General features: G+C 42.4%; 2 protein-coding genes across 3 annotated transcripts in view; one reads left to right on the forward strand and one right to left on the reverse strand.

Annotated features, from left to right (window-relative positions):
* Window positions 1-17,897, forward strand: part of C2H8orf88 (chromosome 2 C8orf88 homolog) — an 83,061-nt gene extending 65,164 nt beyond the window's left edge. Inside the window, exon 6 of the mRNA XM_043507633.1 lies at window positions 13,895-17,897. Within this exon, the coding sequence (XP_043363568.1) occupies window positions 13,895-13,912 (18 nt within the window). The 3' untranslated portion in view covers window positions 13,913-17,897. The remainder of the gene's footprint in view (window positions 1-13,894) is intronic.
* Window positions 1-18,573, reverse strand: part of NECAB1 (N-terminal EF-hand calcium binding protein 1) — a 152,612-nt gene that overhangs the window by 27,069 nt on the left and 106,970 nt on the right. For both annotated transcript variants that reach the window (XM_038392593.1, XM_038392594.2), the window contains exons 6-7: window positions 6,218-6,354; window positions 1,802-1,914 (exon numbers count right to left, since the gene is read on the reverse strand). In XM_038392593.1, the coding sequence (XP_038248521.1) occupies window positions 1,802-1,914; window positions 6,218-6,354 (250 nt within the window). The remainder of the gene's footprint in view (window positions 1-1,801; window positions 1,915-6,217; window positions 6,355-18,573) is intronic.

The raw sequence follows: 18,573 nt of genomic DNA on the forward strand, positions 1-18,573 counted from the left end.
ATTGCACTGTAAAAAACAAAAGAAATATTTTTCAATTAACCTAATACAAGTAGTGTAGTGCAATCTCTTTATCATGAAAGTTGAACTTACAAACATAGAAATATGTACAAAAAACCTGCATTCAAAAACAAAACAATGTAAATCTTTTGAGCCTACAAGTCCACTCAGTCCTACTTCTTGTTCAGCCAATCGCTAAAAGAAACAAGTTTGTTTACATTATGGGAGATGATGCCCCCTTCTTGTTTACAATGTCACCTGAAAGTGAGAACAGCCGTTTGCATGGCACTGTTCTAGCTGGTGTCACAAGTTATTTACATGCCAGATGCACTAAAGATTAATTTGTCCCTTGATGCTTCAACCACCATTCCAGAGGACATGCATTCATGCTGATGATGGGTTCTGCTCAATAACAATCCAAAGCAGTGCAGACTTGGGCATGTTCATTTTCATTATCTGAGTCAGATGCCACCAACAGAAGGTTTATTTTCTTTTTTGGTGGTTCAGGTTCTGTAGTTTTCGCAGCAGAGTGTTGCTCTTCTAAGACTTTTGAAAGCATGCTCCACACCCCATTTCTCTCAGATTTTGGAAGGCACTTCAGATTCTTAAACCTTGGTTTGAGTGCTGTAGCTATCTTTAGAAATCTCACATTGGTACCTTCTTTGCATTTTGTTAAATCTGCAGTGAAAGTATTCTTAAAATGAACAAAATGTGCTGGGTCATCATCCGAGACTGCTAAAACATGAAATATATGGCAGAATGCGGGTAAAACAGAGCAGGAGACATACAATTCTCCCCCATTGTAAGTAATTATTGCATTAATTTTTTTAATGAGCATCATCAGCATGGAAGCATGTCCTCTGGAATAATGGTTGAAGCATGAAGGGACACATGAATCTTTAGTGCATCTGGCACATAAATATCTTGCAACACCGGATTGCCACCATAGCAGCCTGAGGAAAGAAGCTGATGTTGAATTGCCACTGCCACGGAAAGACGAGACACCACACTGACAGCACACGGACCGCCACCCCTTATACAGTGCCGCCCCAAGCACCTGCTTGGAATGCTAGTGTCTAGAGCCAGTCCTGGTCAAGAGCGCAGGTGGAGAGAAGGGGGCTGCGTCAATCCCTCCCCATCATGCTCTGCAGTGTCTGTGTTGCACGGATGTCATGATCCTGAAATCTATATTTAGGCTGAGGATTCTTTTCCTGCACCTTTCTGGGTTAGTGACAATTCCAAAATTTATCATTGGCTTGGTACCTTCTCAATATTTCTTTTTTCCTAAGGCAAAATTGTCATTTCTAATTCTTCATGTCACCTTAAGAGAAGTCTGTGTGCCTCAAGCTAATGTCCTTATTTTACCCCTCTTTCTTTCTCTCTCGTAAACACACTTGCTCCCCTTGACCATGACACATGGTCACTCTGTGAGTAATGCAGGCAGCATAAACTTGTTTCTTGGAGTTTTTTTCCCCTCTGCATTAGACTCTCATCTCTTCCCATCACCACTATCTATAAATATAGCTAAGAAATATAGACGGGTGTTCTTAGCACAAAAACAATGACCCTACAGAATAGCAAAACAGCCATAATGCAGGGGAGACTTTGAGGCTGTGGCAGTATACTTATTTGTTCTGCTTCTACAGCTAGAGTTAATGGCTGCTGTATTAAATTGAAGATTGCTTTAAGCTATAATAGCACCTTCGTTGATTTGTACTCGCCAGTTAAAATTTTGAGGACAAGTACATGGCTGCTTTGCTTCTGTGTGTGTTTAAAATACATTTGAAAGTTGAAATGACAATACCTGTATTTAAATGGGGACTGTTTGGTGATAAGCTATTGTTCCTCTGAAATCTTCGATTTGAGCGTTTTCCTGGCCACTGAATTGAGAGCACCTCCGGTTTTGCTGGTCCTTGTCTAAATAGAAACAGATAGTAGTTAATCCATGTGCCAAAGCCTCTGTCTTCCTTCTGCTGTCAGGATGCTGATAAAAAAAAAAAGGAGAGCGAGAGAGAGAGAAATATCTGTTGAAACTACTGAGTGATTTTCTAGGCTTTTACTGCTACCGTTAGCTGTGTCCACTTTGATACTCACCAAGGAGGAAAAAGAAGGAAAGTTAGTACCTCACAAATATCATATAGGGACATAAAATTGGTGGCATGTCTATGCTGTGGTCCTGATCCTGCACTGGGAACCACTATTACAGGCCTTTGGATCTGAGCTGAACCCGTGATTTCAATGGGTCTCCATAAAGGCACTGGGGTCATGCAATCAGTTACTAATGAAGAATCAAAAATTATATGTTCATTTGAGAAGGGAAATTTTCTGTTTTAAATTCATGATAAATAACATTGTGAAAGGATTTTAATCTGGGATTTAGGAAGCAAAGAGGACCAGAAATGGCTAGTATAGAATGAGGGCTAGGTACACTAGTGAGAAGAGCTGTGTTGGAAATATATCAGTTAAATAAAATATTTAATGCTATGTCTGCAGTTAGGATGGCTGATCAAATTCTTTCAAATAATGTAAGTTTGGAATGTAGCCATCTCTTTGGTTAGTGAATTGTTCTCAGACCAATCCTGATTTATATTCATTATTTGTAAGTAGTCTCCAGTTTTCAGAATAAATTTCAGCCGAGCTATCCAGTTCCCCACTCTTTGTGACTTTGCAGATGCTATAGCAGAGGCAAAGAAACTTTGGGCTTGTCTACACACTGTTTTTGCTTGGAAAGTCACTAGGGACTTCACTACTGCTATTGATTTTACATGGAAGGCACTCGGGTACTACAGTAATGGGTGGTGGTGTTGTTTTGCTCTTTACTCAACAAATGTAGCAGGAAGGAACCACCTGGGTATAGTGGGGACCACATAACTATATATTACATGCAAAGCCTATGAACAATGCTCATGGCTGGCCTAATGGAAAATGGTGCCGTTTATATACTGCTCCCCAAGCAGCTGGCAGCCACTCAGCAGGCAGAGCAGCAGCAGATGGAGCTGGGGCAGTGCTGCAGGTGTCATACTGTTGGGAGGGCAGAGAGGGGACCTTCCCCTGCCTCCTGGGTGAGCACAGCCCTTCTTCAGACTCTTGACCCTGACCATGGCAACCTGGGTGATCACCCATGTTACCCACCCTTCAGGCCGGCCCTCTCACTGCTGCTCTGGAAGCACTCTGGTGGCTTGTGAAAAATAGAAGACAATGATAATTAGTAGAGGGTTCATTAACTATTTAAAGGGATACTACTCAATTCTTATCCACTACAGGCAGCAGTATAACCCCCCGAGTTAATTAAATCAGTGCAATCCTCTAGTTTGGACACTCTTAAATCTGTTTAGGAGAGTCTTAAATTGGATTAGCTGTTTGTAATCAATTTAAACTAAACCAATTTAAGACACTTATACTGGTGTAAAAAGAGTCCACACTACAAGGTTGCACCCATTTAGCTGAATCTGTGTGTAGACCAAGGCTTTGCTACAACATAGATCTTTAAAGATGCAGTTGGATTGGGACTTCTGTCACCAGCTCTTTAGCCCTTTTCAGGCTCATTTCATCTCTTGTATGTCATGGTGACCTGTGAAGAGGGAACATCAGAACATAAGAACAGCTATATTGGGTTAGACCAATGGTCCATCTAGACCAGTATCCTGACCAATGACAGGTTTTTCAGAGGGAATGAACAAAACAGGCAATCATTGAGTGATCCCTGTCATCCACTCCCAGTGTCTGGCAGTCAGAGCTAGGGATGCGCAGAACATGGGGGTTGCATCCGTGACATCTTGGCTAATAGCCATTGATGGACCTATCCTTCAGGAACTTATCTAAATCTTTGTTGAACCCTGTTTAAGATATGACCTTCATAACATATCCTGGCGACGAGTTCCATAGGTACTGTATGAAGTACTTCCTTTTGTTTGTTTTAAAACAACTGCTGCCTGTTGTTTTCATTGGGTAACCCCTGGTTCTTGTGTTAGGTGAAGGGGTAAATGACACTTCCTAATTCACTTTCTCCCTGTGGCCTGCACCGCTTCCTGCAGCTCCCATTGGCTGGGAATGGCAAACCGCGGCCACTGAGAGCAGCAGGCGACCATGCCTGTGGATGGTCAATATAAACACTGTCTCATGGCCTGCCAATGGATTACCCTGATGGGCCGCAGGTTGCCCACCACTGCTACAGGGCATTTAGGAACAGCTGTATCTAGAGTCCTAGACAAAAGATCTCCATATTGCCCCACCAAATATTAACAGAGATGGGAATTGGTAACAAAATACTCTCGTTTAGACCCACTGGAAACCTATTTGGTGCCATCAGTGACTTTGGGAAAACCAATAGCACAGGTGGACCTCAGTGGAAAAGAATGTCCCAAATTCAAACAGAAAATAGCTTCATAAAATCACTTTGCTTATATTTTGATGTAAAGATATGGAAGTGAAAGGAGAACTGTGATTCAAAACTAAACAAGATATCCAGGTCACTCTATTGTTCCTTTCTGATGTATAAAGATGGTCTTAAATTTTTCTTCTTTGAAGATTTTGCTGGTTGTTTTTACATCATAAATATCAAGCCATCCCATATACCTCCCCTTCTCTTAGTCTTAGACTATGTAAAAATCAGCATTCCCAACCCCGCTTAATAGCTCTGGGAAAAGAGATCTGCAGCGCAGGTCACTATCCCTCTGTCACATTATTATTCAGGTATCAGTGATCCTAGGATCCAACAGCAAAGCAAAGGAAACAAGGACCTGGCATTTCTAATATAAAAACATCAAGAGAAAAACACATTTTAAAACATTCTAAATTTTGAAACAGTCTTTATCCGTCATAAAGCAGCATTAAGTGGCAAAACCAGCAATTTGCTTTGCCATTCAACTTGAAAGGTCACCAAGAATATTCTGGGTAGCACTTTAGGACTAGCTGAGAAATGGATTCAGACACAGGTATAGTAACACAGTGATTGGGGAGAACAAAGGAAAAACTAGAGAGAAAACCCCCAAATATATTTTCAAATACAATGCGCTGCTTTAATGCCTGATTCTTCAAACCTTATACATGTGGGTGGTGACACTGAATTCACTGGAACTACTCACACTAATAAAGACTGCTCATATGAGTAAAAGTTTACAGGATTGTGCCTTTAAAATCTCAGACCCTGAGCCTGCAAACACACATGTATGTGTAAGTATGCATTGGGGCCAAGTTAAAACAAAATCTGTGCTTGCTGGGAAAGTACACATTTGTAGTAGATGTTAAAATAAAAAACAAAAAAACAACCTTAGATTGTTTTATAGTTGTAGATGTAGTCTAAACTCAGCTGATCTTGATGTATACTGGGGCTAGGCAACCATCTATACTTGCATAAACCACCATAGACAGTATGTAATGGTGTTGATAGTAATAGGGCTTCAGAATAGATCAATTTTGAAGGTCTAGTTACATGCAAAAATGTGGCTGCCCACTAGTTGAGGAATGCATCAAAAAGGAACCCTATAACAATAATAATCTGAGCACTACATTGTATCCCAATAAGTTTCCAAGGGGAGTTCAAGGTGCTGGTTTTTCTCTTGGTCTGCCAGAGACCAGATTTGTTAACTTTCTGGGCACTCTGCGATGTTCATCTTTTGTCACAGGCATTTAGGGAAGTTAGGGAAACTTGTACATGGAGGGGCTAGGGATGATTTAGGTAGGGTCTCATGTTGTGATTCGGTAGAGTAGCCTTAGTTCTTGTGAGAGAGTCTATTAATAGGAAGACTTGTATTTGGAAAGATTACTGAAATAAGGTTTTGTACTGGCAATGTTAGATTTCTTATAGTGTGTTTTATGTTTTGGGAGGCTCCAAAGAAATGAAATAAAATAAATTAAGCAAAATAAGCATCCCAAATAGCAACAAAATGTCTGCACTCTCATAGATGAGGCAGTGAACCCACATGTTATTAGAGGATCAGAGCCTTAGAACCGGATCCTGCACTCCTACCTCTGGCAAAACTCCCAATGACAACTGACTACGGAGTGCAAGATTTGTCCTTTAGTGTCCCATTTATTCTCTAAGACATCAAAATAAAATGCAAAATTGTCTTTGCAAATTCAGGGTATGTTAAGTGCATCTCACTGGGATATTTTTAGATCCACATATGATCTTAGATACAGTACTTTTATTTCTAATGTCACTTAACCCCTAGTTCCAGCCCCCTGACATACACCCAACTGGGGAAAACATTTAGTTTACCTTTCTTGACGAGTTTGCTCCTCTGTGGTTTCCATGGCACAATCCAGGGAGTTCTGGAGAGACTGCAGCTGATTCAATGTTTCTTTCAGTAAGAAACGAGTCACAAACTGTTCCAAGTTAGAGGCCTTTTGATAGTCCTAAAAATTACGCACAATATTGGGGAGAATTAGTTTAATATATTAGAAATATGAGAGAGTGAAAAACCATTCTTAATCCAAAACAGGAGGTGCAGCTCTCCAGGAAAGCTTCAGCAGGCAGAAAGTAAAACTGACAAAAGTGTTCCAAGTGAGCAGGCAACATTTTGATTTTCCTGATGGAGAAATCAAAAATTTTCAGCCAAATGGAAATTTCCCCTTGGAAAATTTTGGTTTTGAAAAAAGAATGTTTGTCATTTGAAAATCAGTCTGATGAAAAATTTGCAACCAGCTCCAAGATTAATATGAATGTAAATTCCACAGAGCCTCAAGGTAGCATATGCCCTTAGAGATTACAAAAGGATCCTTGGGGCAGACTCACTGTGCAAAGTACCATTTCAGGAATAGGGCTTACATTTGCCCCAGTAAAGAGCTGAAAGTTCATCTTTAATGAGAATAATTTTGCAATCTGTGCAGCAAATTAATGCTGGAAATTACTATAGAATAATGGTCTTCCATTAAAACAACAGGTTACAGTTTTGTAACATATTCAAATAAATGTATGGATATTGAGACATGCAAGTTTGAGTTGTGTGGCTTGCCCCATAACTTCAGCCATGCAGAACATATTACCATCCACAGCCTCAGAAACAACTCTATCATAATCAAAAAGGTTGACAAAGGAAGTGCTGTTGTCATCATGAATAGGTCGGAATATGAACAAGAGGCTGCTAGGCAGCTCTCCAACACCACTTTCTACAAGCCATTACCCTTTGATCCCACTGAGGGTTACCAAAAGAAACTATGCCATCTGCTCAAGAAACTCCCTGAAAAAGCACAAGAACAAATCCGCACAGACACACCCCTAGAACCCGGACCAGGAGTATTCTATCTGCTACTCATAATCCATAAACCTGAAAATCCTGGACGCCCCATCATCTCAGGTACTGGCACCCTGACAGCAGGATTGTCTGGCTGTGTAGACTCCCTCCTCAGGCCCTACGCTACCAGCACTCCCAGCTATCTTCAAGACACTACTGACTTCCTGAGGAAACTACAGTCCATTGGTGATCTTCCTGAAAACATCATCCAAGCCACTATGGATGTAGAAGACCTTTACACCAACATTCCACAGAAAGATGGACTACAAGCCATCAGGAACAATATCCCTGATAATGTCACTGCAAACCTGGTGGCTGAACTTTGTGACTTTGTCCTCACCCATAACTATTTCACATTTGGGGACAATATATACCTTCCAATCAGCAGCACTGCTATGGGTACCCACATGGCCCCACAGTATGCCAACATTTTTATGACTGACTTAGAACAACTCTTCCTCAGCTCTCGTCCCCTAATGCCCCTACTCTACTTGCACTACACTGAGGACATCATCATCTGGACCCATGGAAAAGAAGCCCTTGAGGAATTCCACCATGATTTCAACAATTTCCATCGCACCATCAACCTCAGCCTGGACCAGTCCACACAAGAGATCCACTTCCTGGACACTACGGTGCTAATAAGCGAAGGTCACATAAAAACCACCCTATACCGGAAACCTACTGACCGCTATGCTTACCTACATGCCTCCAGCTTTCATCCAGACCACACCACATGATCCATTATCTACAGCCAACCTCTACGATACAACTGCATTTGCTCCAACCCCTTAGACAGAACAAACACCTACAAGATCTCTATCAAGCGTTCTTACAACTACAGTTCCCACCTGCTGAAGTGAAGAAGCAGATTGACAGAGTCAGAAGAGTACCCAGAAGTCACCTACTACAGGACAGGCCCAACAAAGAAAATAACAGAACGCCACTAGCCATCACGTTCAGCCCCCAACTAAAACCTCTCCAACGCATCATCAAGGATCTACAACCTATCCTGAAGGACAACCCATCATTCTCACAGATCTTGGGAGACAGGCCAGTCCTTGCTTACAGACAGCCCCCCAACCTGAAGCAAATACTCACCAGCAACCATACATCACACAACAGAACCACTAACCCAGGAACCTATCCTTGCAACAAAGCCCGTTGCCAACTCTGTCCACATATCTATTCAGGGGACACCATCATAGGGCCTAATCACATCAGCCACACTATCAGAGGCTCGTTCAGCTGCACATCTACCAATGTGATATATGTCATCATGTGCCAGCAATGCCCCTCTGCCATGTACACTGGCCAAACTGGACAGTCTCTATGTAAAAGAATAAATGGACACAAATCAGATGTCAAGAATTATAACATTCAAAAACCAGTCGGAGAACACTTCAGTCTCTGTGGTCACTCAATTACAGACCTAAATTTGGCAATTCTTCAACAAAAAAACTTCAAAAACAGACTCCAACGAGAGACTGCTGAATTGGAATTAATTTGCAAACTGGATACAATTCACTTTTAGGCTTGAATAAAGACTGGGAGTGGATGGGTCATTACAAAAAGTAAAACCATTTCCCCATGTTTATCCTCCCCCCCCCCACCCACAGTCCCTCACACATTCTTGTCAACTGCTGGAAATGGCCTTGATTATCACTACAAAAGCTTTTTTCCCCCCGCTCTCCTGCTGGTAATAGCTCACCTTACCTGATCATTCTTGTTACAGTGTGTATGGTAACACCCATTGTTTTATGTTCTCTGTGTATATAAATCTCCCCACTGTATTTTCCACTGCATGCATCTGATGAAGTGAGCTGTAGCTCAGGAAAGCTTATGCTCAAATAAATTTGTTACTCTCTAAGGTGCCACAAGTACTCCTTTTCTTTTTTCAGATACAGACTAACACGGCTGCTACTCTGAATCGTGGCTAAATTATAGATTCATAGATTTATAAGACCAGAAAGAGACCATTTTGATCATCTACTCTGACCTCCTGCATACAACAAGCTATAGAATTTCACCAAGTGGTTCCTGCATCAAATCCATCCATGTTGGTTGAGCTAGAGAATATCTTTTAGTTCTTGATTTTGAAAACTTGCAGTGATACATCCTGAGGTAAGGTGTTCCAATTGTTAAGTAAAAATTGCATCTTATTTCCAATCTGAATTTGTCTCGTTTCAAATTCCAATCATTGGATCTTATATTTGGGTGCTAGATTTGGGAACCTTCTACAATCAGAAATCATTTTACCATGGAAGTACTTATAAACCATGATCAAGTCACTGCTTATTTTCTGAATAGTTTTGCTACGTTTATCTCATTTTGGGCCTATACCATTTCTAATATTTTTTATTCCTGATATATTTTAAAATATTTCTTCTTATTGTTATTAACCCTACAAGATGTAGACTTTTCATTGATACCGTTAGCTGCCCTTATAAATTGTCTGCATTTCATAACTTTTAATGTATAGTCATTGGAATCAACTTTCCCTAATTTCCTTTCTTAGATGTTGGGTTTTTTTAAATCAATTAATTGTCTCTTAACCCGAAAGTTCATTTAACTGAAGCAGCCTTTTCTTGTGATTGCAGAATAGCAATTTTTCAAGTATCTAATAAAATATCTTTAAGCAACTTCCAATGAAATCTTCCTAAACCTCTTTTGAAATGAAGGGCTAAGGACTCTGTTCTGTCTTTTGCTGCCTGTTTGCACTTATTTTCAGCACAGTGCACATTGTTAGTTTTTTATATTTTTTTAATATTTGCATTTTATTTTAGTAGAATTTTTGTATCATGGATACAGAGTAAAGATTAAACAGCCCCCCAAAAGTGTCATCTTGACAGCAAAATAAAAATAAGCCTCAAAACCACAAAGATCAATAAGAAATGAGAACTTTGAAAATATTACTTTTTACAAAATGTCCCTATATTTAGGATATACTTACAAATCAACATGGCCCTACGTTAAAATAATTTCCATGCAAAGTATCTTCTAAAATCTACAACTTATATTTCTTTGGGAATATGCACAAGTGATTCACAAGGTAAAATATATATAATATGTATATGCAATAAACAAGCACAGAACAGAAATGAATGCAATAATCATGGAAAAAAGAAGATATAATTTCTAAAACATTAATTTGTAATGTTCCTTGAGTACTGAAGCCATGATTATACAATAATACAGGTGCAGCTGTTTTCATCTGTCTTTCATTTGTCTTCATCTGAACCAACTTGTATTTAGCTCAGACACTCTGCTTCCTTCCCCGGACATGAAAAAGGGGCTCTGTGTAGCTTGAAAGCTTGTACTTTCCAAAAACATAAGTTGGTCCAATAAAAGAAATTACCTCATCAACCTTGTCTCCTTCGTCTTCAAAATTCTTTACAAATGTTTTTAATTCTCAAAGCAGCTCTGTGAAAGGAGGGAGATATAATTGTTCCCATTTTACAGAAAGTGAATTTAGGTGACATCCTTAAAACCAATGAGGGAGTAACTATCAGAATTGAGATTAAAAACAAGATTTCTTGGGGTGAATCCTGACCCCAAACCTAGTTCCTTTTAGATGTGTAAAAAGGCTGGAGTGGCGAATAAGCTTAAGTTTGCGAAGTGTCTGGTTTTTGACCAGAATGTCCGGTCAAAAAGGGATCCTGGTGGCTCTGGTCAGCACTGCCGACCGGCCGTTAAAAGTCCAGTTGACGGTGCTGCGGGGCTAAGGCAGGCTAGTCCCTACCTGTCCTGCCTCCGCGCTTCACCCCAGAAGCGGCTAGCAGGTCTGGCTCCTAGGCAGGGGGGAAGGAGGCTCCACATGCTGTCCCTGCCCAGAGCACCTGCTCCGTACTCCCGTTGGCCGGGAACCATGGCCAATGGGAGCTGCGGGGGCGGTGCCTGTGGGCGAGAGCAGCGCACAGAGCCTCCTGGCCTTCCTGCCTAGGAGCCAGACCTGCTGGTCACTTCCCTGGCACAGTGTTGAGACAGGACAGGCAGGGAGCCTGTTTTAGCCCCTCTGACCAGGAGCCACCCGAGGTAAGCACATGCCCCAACCTAGAGTCCCAACCCCCTGCCCCAGCCCTGAGCCCCCCGAAGCTGGAGCCCCTTCCTGCACCCCAAACCCTTCATCCCCAGCCCCACCCCCCAGCTGGAGCCCTCATCTTCCCTGCACCCTAACACCCTGCCCCAGCCTAGAGCCCGCTTCCACATCCAACCCCTCATCCACAGCCCCACCCCATAGCTCGCACCCCCAGCTGGAGCCCTGACCCCCTCCTGCACACCAACCCCCTGCCTCAATCCGCAGCCCCCTTTCACACTCTGAATCCCCTGGCTCCACCCCTCAGCCTAGAGCCCCCTCCTGCACTCCAAACCCCTCATCACTGGCCCTACCCCAGAGCCCGCACCCCACCACAGATCCCATACCCCCCTTCCCAACTCCAACCCCCTGCCTCAACCCGCAGCACCCTCCCATACTCCAAATCCCTCAGCACCCCCCCTAGCCTGGAGCTCCCTCCTGTACCCCAAACCCCACTTTCCCAGCCCCACCCCAGAGCCTGCACCTCCAGCCCAGAGCTGTACCCCCTTCCATACCCCAACTCCCTGCCTCAACCTTCAGCCCCCTTCCTGCACCCCAAACTCCTCATCCCCAGCCCCACCTCAGATCCTGCACCCCCAGCCAGAGCCCTCACCCCCTCCCCCAGCCTGGAGCCCCCTCCTGCACCCTGAAGCCCTCATTTCTTGCCCCACCTCAGAGCTCACACCCCCGGTTAGAGCCCTGACTCCCTCCCATACCCCAACCCCCTGTCCCAGCCCAGTGAAAGTGAGGGTGGGAGAGCACGAGCCACTGAGGGAGGGGAAATGTAGTGAGCAGGTGCGGGGACTCAGAGAAGGGTTGGGGTGGGACCTCAGGTGGGGGTGGGCTAGGGTGTTTGGTTTTGTGCGATTAGCAAATTGGCAACGCTAAATAAGCTCCATATCCATTCCGGGGAGTATTTCTCTGGTGTAGGCACTGTGGGCGACAGCTCTAAGGCTGCCTCCTTAGGACCCGCTGGCATAGGGGGTATGTCAGGGTGGGGCTGCAAGTGAGAATGGCATATTGGGGTAAAAGATTCCAGGCAGCACTGCAGTTGATAGGGCAGCCTAGGGAGGTTGCCATAACTTAGACAGGTCCTTTGTGCTGTCTAAATTACACTAGAGGCTTCTCCAGCTCCAGGAGCAACCCAGGATTGGAGGGGCACAAAAGCAGCTGAAAACAACCTTTGCTCCCTATTCCTTGGGCTGCAAAGTGTGCTTTTCTCTTAGAATCTAACAGCCCAGAATCTAACCCCAGGTTTCTAGGTCTGTGCTTAGATTTCTAGACCATGCCACTTCTTACCCAAATTAATAACCCTGATACAAGTCCCTCAGGGGTCAACACTGAATTTCATATGTAGGAAGCATTGCTTTTCCAAGTGTTTGCCTTCAGCAATTTTCCACATTAATCATGATAAGCACTCAAACAGCAGACTTCCTTTACTAAAACCAGACTGCAATATGGGACTGTGTACAATACTAGGGGGCTCCCTTTTGCCTTCTATGCACATGTTTAACTCCTACCGATTCATTAAAAATGAATTGTTTTCCTCGCTGCAATGGCTGCACTACAATGATATCTCTTAAGTGTTAAAAGACCAGGGTACTGCAGGCAGTTGTGGTGGTGAATATTGAGTTTTTATTCCCATTCACTATCCATCAGAAGAAACCATTGTGATTTTCATGTATACTCATTTCAGAGTTATGTGAAGTGTGAGCAATAGCTAGTGTGACAAAGCTCTGTCCTTGCCTCCATGGGTCTCACATTTCCTGGCAGATTTCGCTAGCCTCAGAGGCTCACTGTGACCCTCCATGTAACCCTTCTTTCTCTAGAGACAAGGGTCACGGTCTACTGAGCCATTTTCATCATAAGACACCAAGGGAGGTGAGGAGAAGTTATCCTTCCTTGCACAATCTCTGTTGTCTCCCAGTCTCAGTGATTAAACAGGGGGCAAAGGTGGGGGGGGGGGAAGCCCAGGCCCACCCTCTACTCCAGGCTCCAGCCGAGGGACGCTATGGTAGCTGACCTTTTAGAAACATGGCATGTACAATTCCCTGGGCTACTTCCCGCACAGCAGCCCTCACTTCCTCAAGCTCCACTTCACCCTTATCTCCTTCCTTGTGCCTGATATGGTGTGCACTACTCAGCCTCTCCAACCGCACAACTTCTTACCACAGCTCCTGACATGCACCCCCACCTGACTAACTGGGAGCTTTTAACTAGTTTCAGCCAGCCCCTGATTGGCTTCAGGTGTCCCAATCAACCTAGCCTTCTCCCTGCTTTCTGGAAAGTTCTTAATTGGCCCCAGGTGTCTTAATTGACCTAGAGCAGCTTCCATTTCATTTAACCTGGTACAAGGGATTTGTTTAGCCTGGAGCTAATGTATCTATTTCCCACTACTTTTCTATAGCCATCTGGCCTTGCCCCGTCACACTAGTTACATTCTGAGGTGTTCTATCAATTAAAAGTTGGTTTTTCAAGATTAAACTTGGCATCATATTTTAGCAGAGCTATGTGGTTTCTTTGTATAATGAATTTTGAATATGTTTATATGTTTAAAAGTCCTCAATCCTACTCTTTTTTCCCCCAGGTAATCCTAGAAGTCTGATGATTAGAGCATCTTTCTTCAACCAAAAGATGTTATTGGTAATGGTCCTGAAAGTGTCAATTTGCCTCAGCAACCTGGGACTATCTGTACCATTAAAGTAGGCTCTGAAATTATTCACATGTTATTTAGACACTGATTATATTGTCTTCTCCAGAGAAGACAAGTGGTTTCAATTTTTGTGTATGTTCTAAATTCAGCTCTTTCATCAATTCAAGGCTATAAAAAAATCTACTGTACCTTATTTCATAGTAATAGTGCTGTAATTTATATGGCAGCCTGTTTGAAAAAATTGTAATAATTTGAGATTACTAGGGCCCAGACTGCAAATTTCAGACCACGTGAGCTAAATTCTGTCCCTTCTGCAGCATCACTTACTGTTTCCAATTAGCTGCATCTGGCAACAGAGCATGAGTGAATCATAAAATATCAGGGTTGGAATAGACCTCAGGAGGTAATCTAGTCCAACCCGCTACTCAAAAGCAGGACCAATCCCCAATTTTTGCCCTAGATCCCTAAATAGCCACCTCAAGGATTGAGCTCACAAGCCTGGGTTCAGCATGCTCAAACCACTGAGCTATCCCTCCCCTGAGACAAAGGGCCTGGTTATGTTTGCGAAACCTTTACTGTTGTAGCTGCTAGAACAGTTAAACAACAAATTCAGCCAATTTAAACACATTTTATTAAAAAACAATGGCCCCAATTCTGCAAGCTGTTCTATCTGGTGGGACCCTCTTGGGAGCCTCACTGACTTCCATGGCACTCCACACTGCAGAGCTCATTGTAGGATTGGGGCCTATATATATGGAATATTGAACAGCTGCCACTCTACCTTTTCACTGAAAACTGAGTTAGAGGTCCAACAGAGCCACAGACTGCTGCTGAAATGGCAGATTGCCATTAAAACTCTGAGGGCTAGATTCACAAAAGGACTTAGGCACCTAATTGTCATTTTAGGTGCTTAAATCCCAGAATCAGGCCACACTAGGATTCACAAAATCCCCATTCAGGTGCTGCCAAACCCTGTAGATACCTAAACTCGCTCCATACCTAAATATTTGCAGTAGAAATTCTCTAGGTGCCTATGTTTCTGAGCATGTTTGCTATAGCCCCACTGCCAGACAGCCAAGTCCTAGCGGGAAGCATGAACTGGGAGAAGACAGGTGTTCCTCCACCTAACTCTCCTGCGGGACTTGATCTGATAAGTGTGGTCTGAGCTTGCCTACCCAAATGTGTCCTCATAAGTGTGCTTGCTCAAAATGGCTGGTGAGAGCAAACTGCCTCAAAATTTTTAGCCCACTGGTTAGAGTACTCATCTGAGATGTAGGCAAGCCCATTCCACAGTCCCCCAGCTGAGGGGATTTGAACAAACTAACCCCTAGACTATGGGGCATTTTGATGTAGGGTTCTTTCTGCCTCTCCTGTTGAAGCTGTTACACAGTGGCTAAATAATTTTTGAAAATATAATTAGAGCAGGGGGGACTAGATCATGGGTTTCCCCCATGAATGCACTAATCACCAGGCTACAGAGCCATTGTCTCTCCTCTTCTCCTGCACTCAATAATTTCATTATTTATCCATAGTGGAACAGCTTCACCAGGAGAGACTGAGGGAGCCTCAGGTCAGACTATACCTTAGCCTAGTCAGTAGGGCACTACCCTGTTCAAATCCTTTCCCCTCATTGGTGGGTGGGGGCTTGAATCAAGGACCTCCCACATCCCAGGCGAGTACCCTAACCACTGGGCTAAAAGTTACAAGGGAGGCCCTCTTCTCCACAGTTCCTTGCAGATACAGCCTCGGTGCCTAATTCCAGCAGAGGGTTTGCAGCTGAGAATCATGAGCTGAGGGAGGTATCTCCCAGCTGGCTGGACGTAGGCGCCTATCTCCGAGATAGCAATGGGGCTTAGGACACACCCATCACCTTAGCTAGTTTAGGTACCTCTCTGCCTAGCATGGTGGTCTTTGTGAATCATAGTCTAAGGAGCCTTTCTTTCCCCATTTGTTGTATAGGGAGCCTAGGTGCCTAAATCGGGCTTTGGGAATCCCAGTGATTTTTTAGGTTTCTACAGGTTAGGGGTGGTGATGCTCAGTGTTGGTATGCCTAAATTTCTTTGTGAATGTAGCCCTCACATCCCATCCCCTTCCCTCAGCTTTCCTGTATTTCATATCTACAGGGACCCTTATTATCTTTGTCCTCCACATCAACGTTTCCCCTCCTATGCATTTATTATTGACAGTATCAAGTTATAGGATGTGTGCTGGTCTTTCAGCTGGTTGTTAATAATGCTAGCTCTCTGCCAGTATGCTGTAATGCTTCATGCTCCACTTTGAAGATGCCACCGCCTGGTATTGGGGTTTATTTTGATATCAAAAAGGTCTTGGTGAAATCAACTATATGTGTTTAAAACAGAAAGCTTCCTTTGAAACAAAGCAGAATCTGCAATGATTTAAATAACAGGCCCTTCTGTTACCCTTCACGCATTGAAGTTTTCCCATGGGGATACATTATAAAATCTGTTGACTCATAAAAGGAATTTGTATGTTCTTAAAATAACATTCGACTTCTGAATTTCAGTAAAGAATTCTCAAAGTTAAAAACATACTATAAATACGATATATAATTATAATTTTTAAAAAAATAACTGCAGCAGGGGGGACTGGATCCTGGACCCTTGAATGTGCTAATCACTAGGCTACTGAGTCATTGTCTCTTCCCCTCCCCCCCCACTCAATAATTTCATTGTTTATCCACAGTGGAACAGCTTAACTATATGTATAAAATGTGCATGAGCACTTTTTTCCAAAATGAGGAATTTGTAATTTAATGTAACACAGTATACTCCTGGAAAATAAGCTTACATTAAGAGTTCTGGGTCATATCCTCTGCTCCTGTAAATATGTGTAGCTCAACAGACTTCTGTGATGCTATGCCTAGTCCCAGTAGCTGTAGACCTGGCCCTAAATATGAATAATCTATACACAATTTGTTTTGAAAGGATCAGTATTAGAACTTCAATCCTTTGAACTGCTACCCTTTATTTTTACAAAGGATAATTATACCTTTATTTTAGCATTTTCTCCCCACATTGTTATATATTTGCGCCACATTATGGCCCAAAGTCAGAAAGATAATAAGCACATGTCTATTATGAGTTTATGAGACGTCCCTTTTAAGTCACTCTTTTGAATTCTCAGTTATGCTCAGGCCTCATTATACCAAGTTGTGCAGTATAAAGGATCCATAAAGAAAACTACACCTGCACTCACTTTAAGGTCCCTTTATGCTGTCAGGTGTTAAGAGACCCCAGCATGACTGAGAATCAGGCCTAATGGCCTATTTCTAAACTCATGTGGTTGAAGTGAGGCACAGGTTTCAGCACCTTGAATCAGAACCCTTATTCCTACTTTTAGGAGCTTACAACATAACTACATTCTGAACTTCCAACTACAGCCTGAAAATGGGCCAGAAACTATGTTGTTACCAGTCTTCCTTCAGCAAATTTTGCTGTACATGTTTTTATAACCAATTTTGAAAGCTGGTGGATATATTTAAATACAAGAAGCTTTTTTATAAGGTATACATTGGGGAAGAGGGAAATTTTCAGGTCACTGGGCGTCACCCCAGAAGACATCTGAAGGTAAGTGAGGAGGGCCTGTTGATTTTCAAACTTTGAGGAAAATTTGTCAAATAATAGTTACTCCTGCTCCAAATGAAAACCTATATTGAAGATGTACATGATAAAATGTGTGTTTTTAACTCTTTGCTGTGAATTATGGATGGGGTGTCCTCTGGCTATTAAGCCTTGTCTTTGAATTTCCTGGATATTTTATTTATGTATTTTGAGAGTGTGTGTTTGCAATCAGCATGTAAACATCTTTTACAGTTTTTTGACCTTTAAACTGAGATAGAAATGATTCATTTCATATGTTGGATAATAGCTTTGAAAGCACTGCATTCTCAAATATAAACATCTGTGTAATCAAAGATACCTCACATACTGCATGTCAAATATTTTTCTTAACCACCAGGATAGGCTGTTAAGCTAGTTCTTGCACTGTTGGAAGATTTAAACTGTTGAAATCTCAGATGTTAAACCACCCATGAATCATCAGAGTTAATTATGTAGCTGGGAGCATCCAAGTATCCTATATTTATTTACCATATGTTAAAATTAATCAAGTCTGAGCTCTCTCTCCAATCAAAGTACCTTGTTGTTTTTTAGGTTATATAAAGAAATGTTAATGGGATGCATTATCCTGCAGTGTCTTTAGAGCAAGTACCTAAGGCTGACACCAGCCCTGTATAAAACATCTAAAGCAGCCTTTTAAAAGTGGCAGAATTCATTTGTGTAATGCTAAGGCTGATTTCTTCCTCCCTCTAAGTTATCTGACCTCCCCACACTAATTGGTTTAAAGATGTTGTATCTGACAGAGTTAATTTACTTTCCATGAGCTTGATTCTGTGTGACACATTAGAACAACATGTGCAAATTTATTCAGAATGCAAAACTAAATTCAAGCCTACAGCAGAAATCTAGGGTTTGTTTTAAATTATCTTTGAAAGCTCTGAACAAAACATGGATGGACCTAATAGAGATAACCCTCACTTGTGTTTAGATGCCAGAGCTATTTCACAACAGACAGGTGTTCAATGCATCTTCATA

This window comes from Dermochelys coriacea, chromosome 2 (genome assembly GCF_009764565.3).
Source record: "Dermochelys coriacea isolate rDerCor1 chromosome 2, rDerCor1.pri.v4, whole genome shotgun sequence".
Lineage (NCBI taxonomy): Eukaryota > Metazoa > Chordata > Testudines > Dermochelyidae > Dermochelys > Dermochelys coriacea.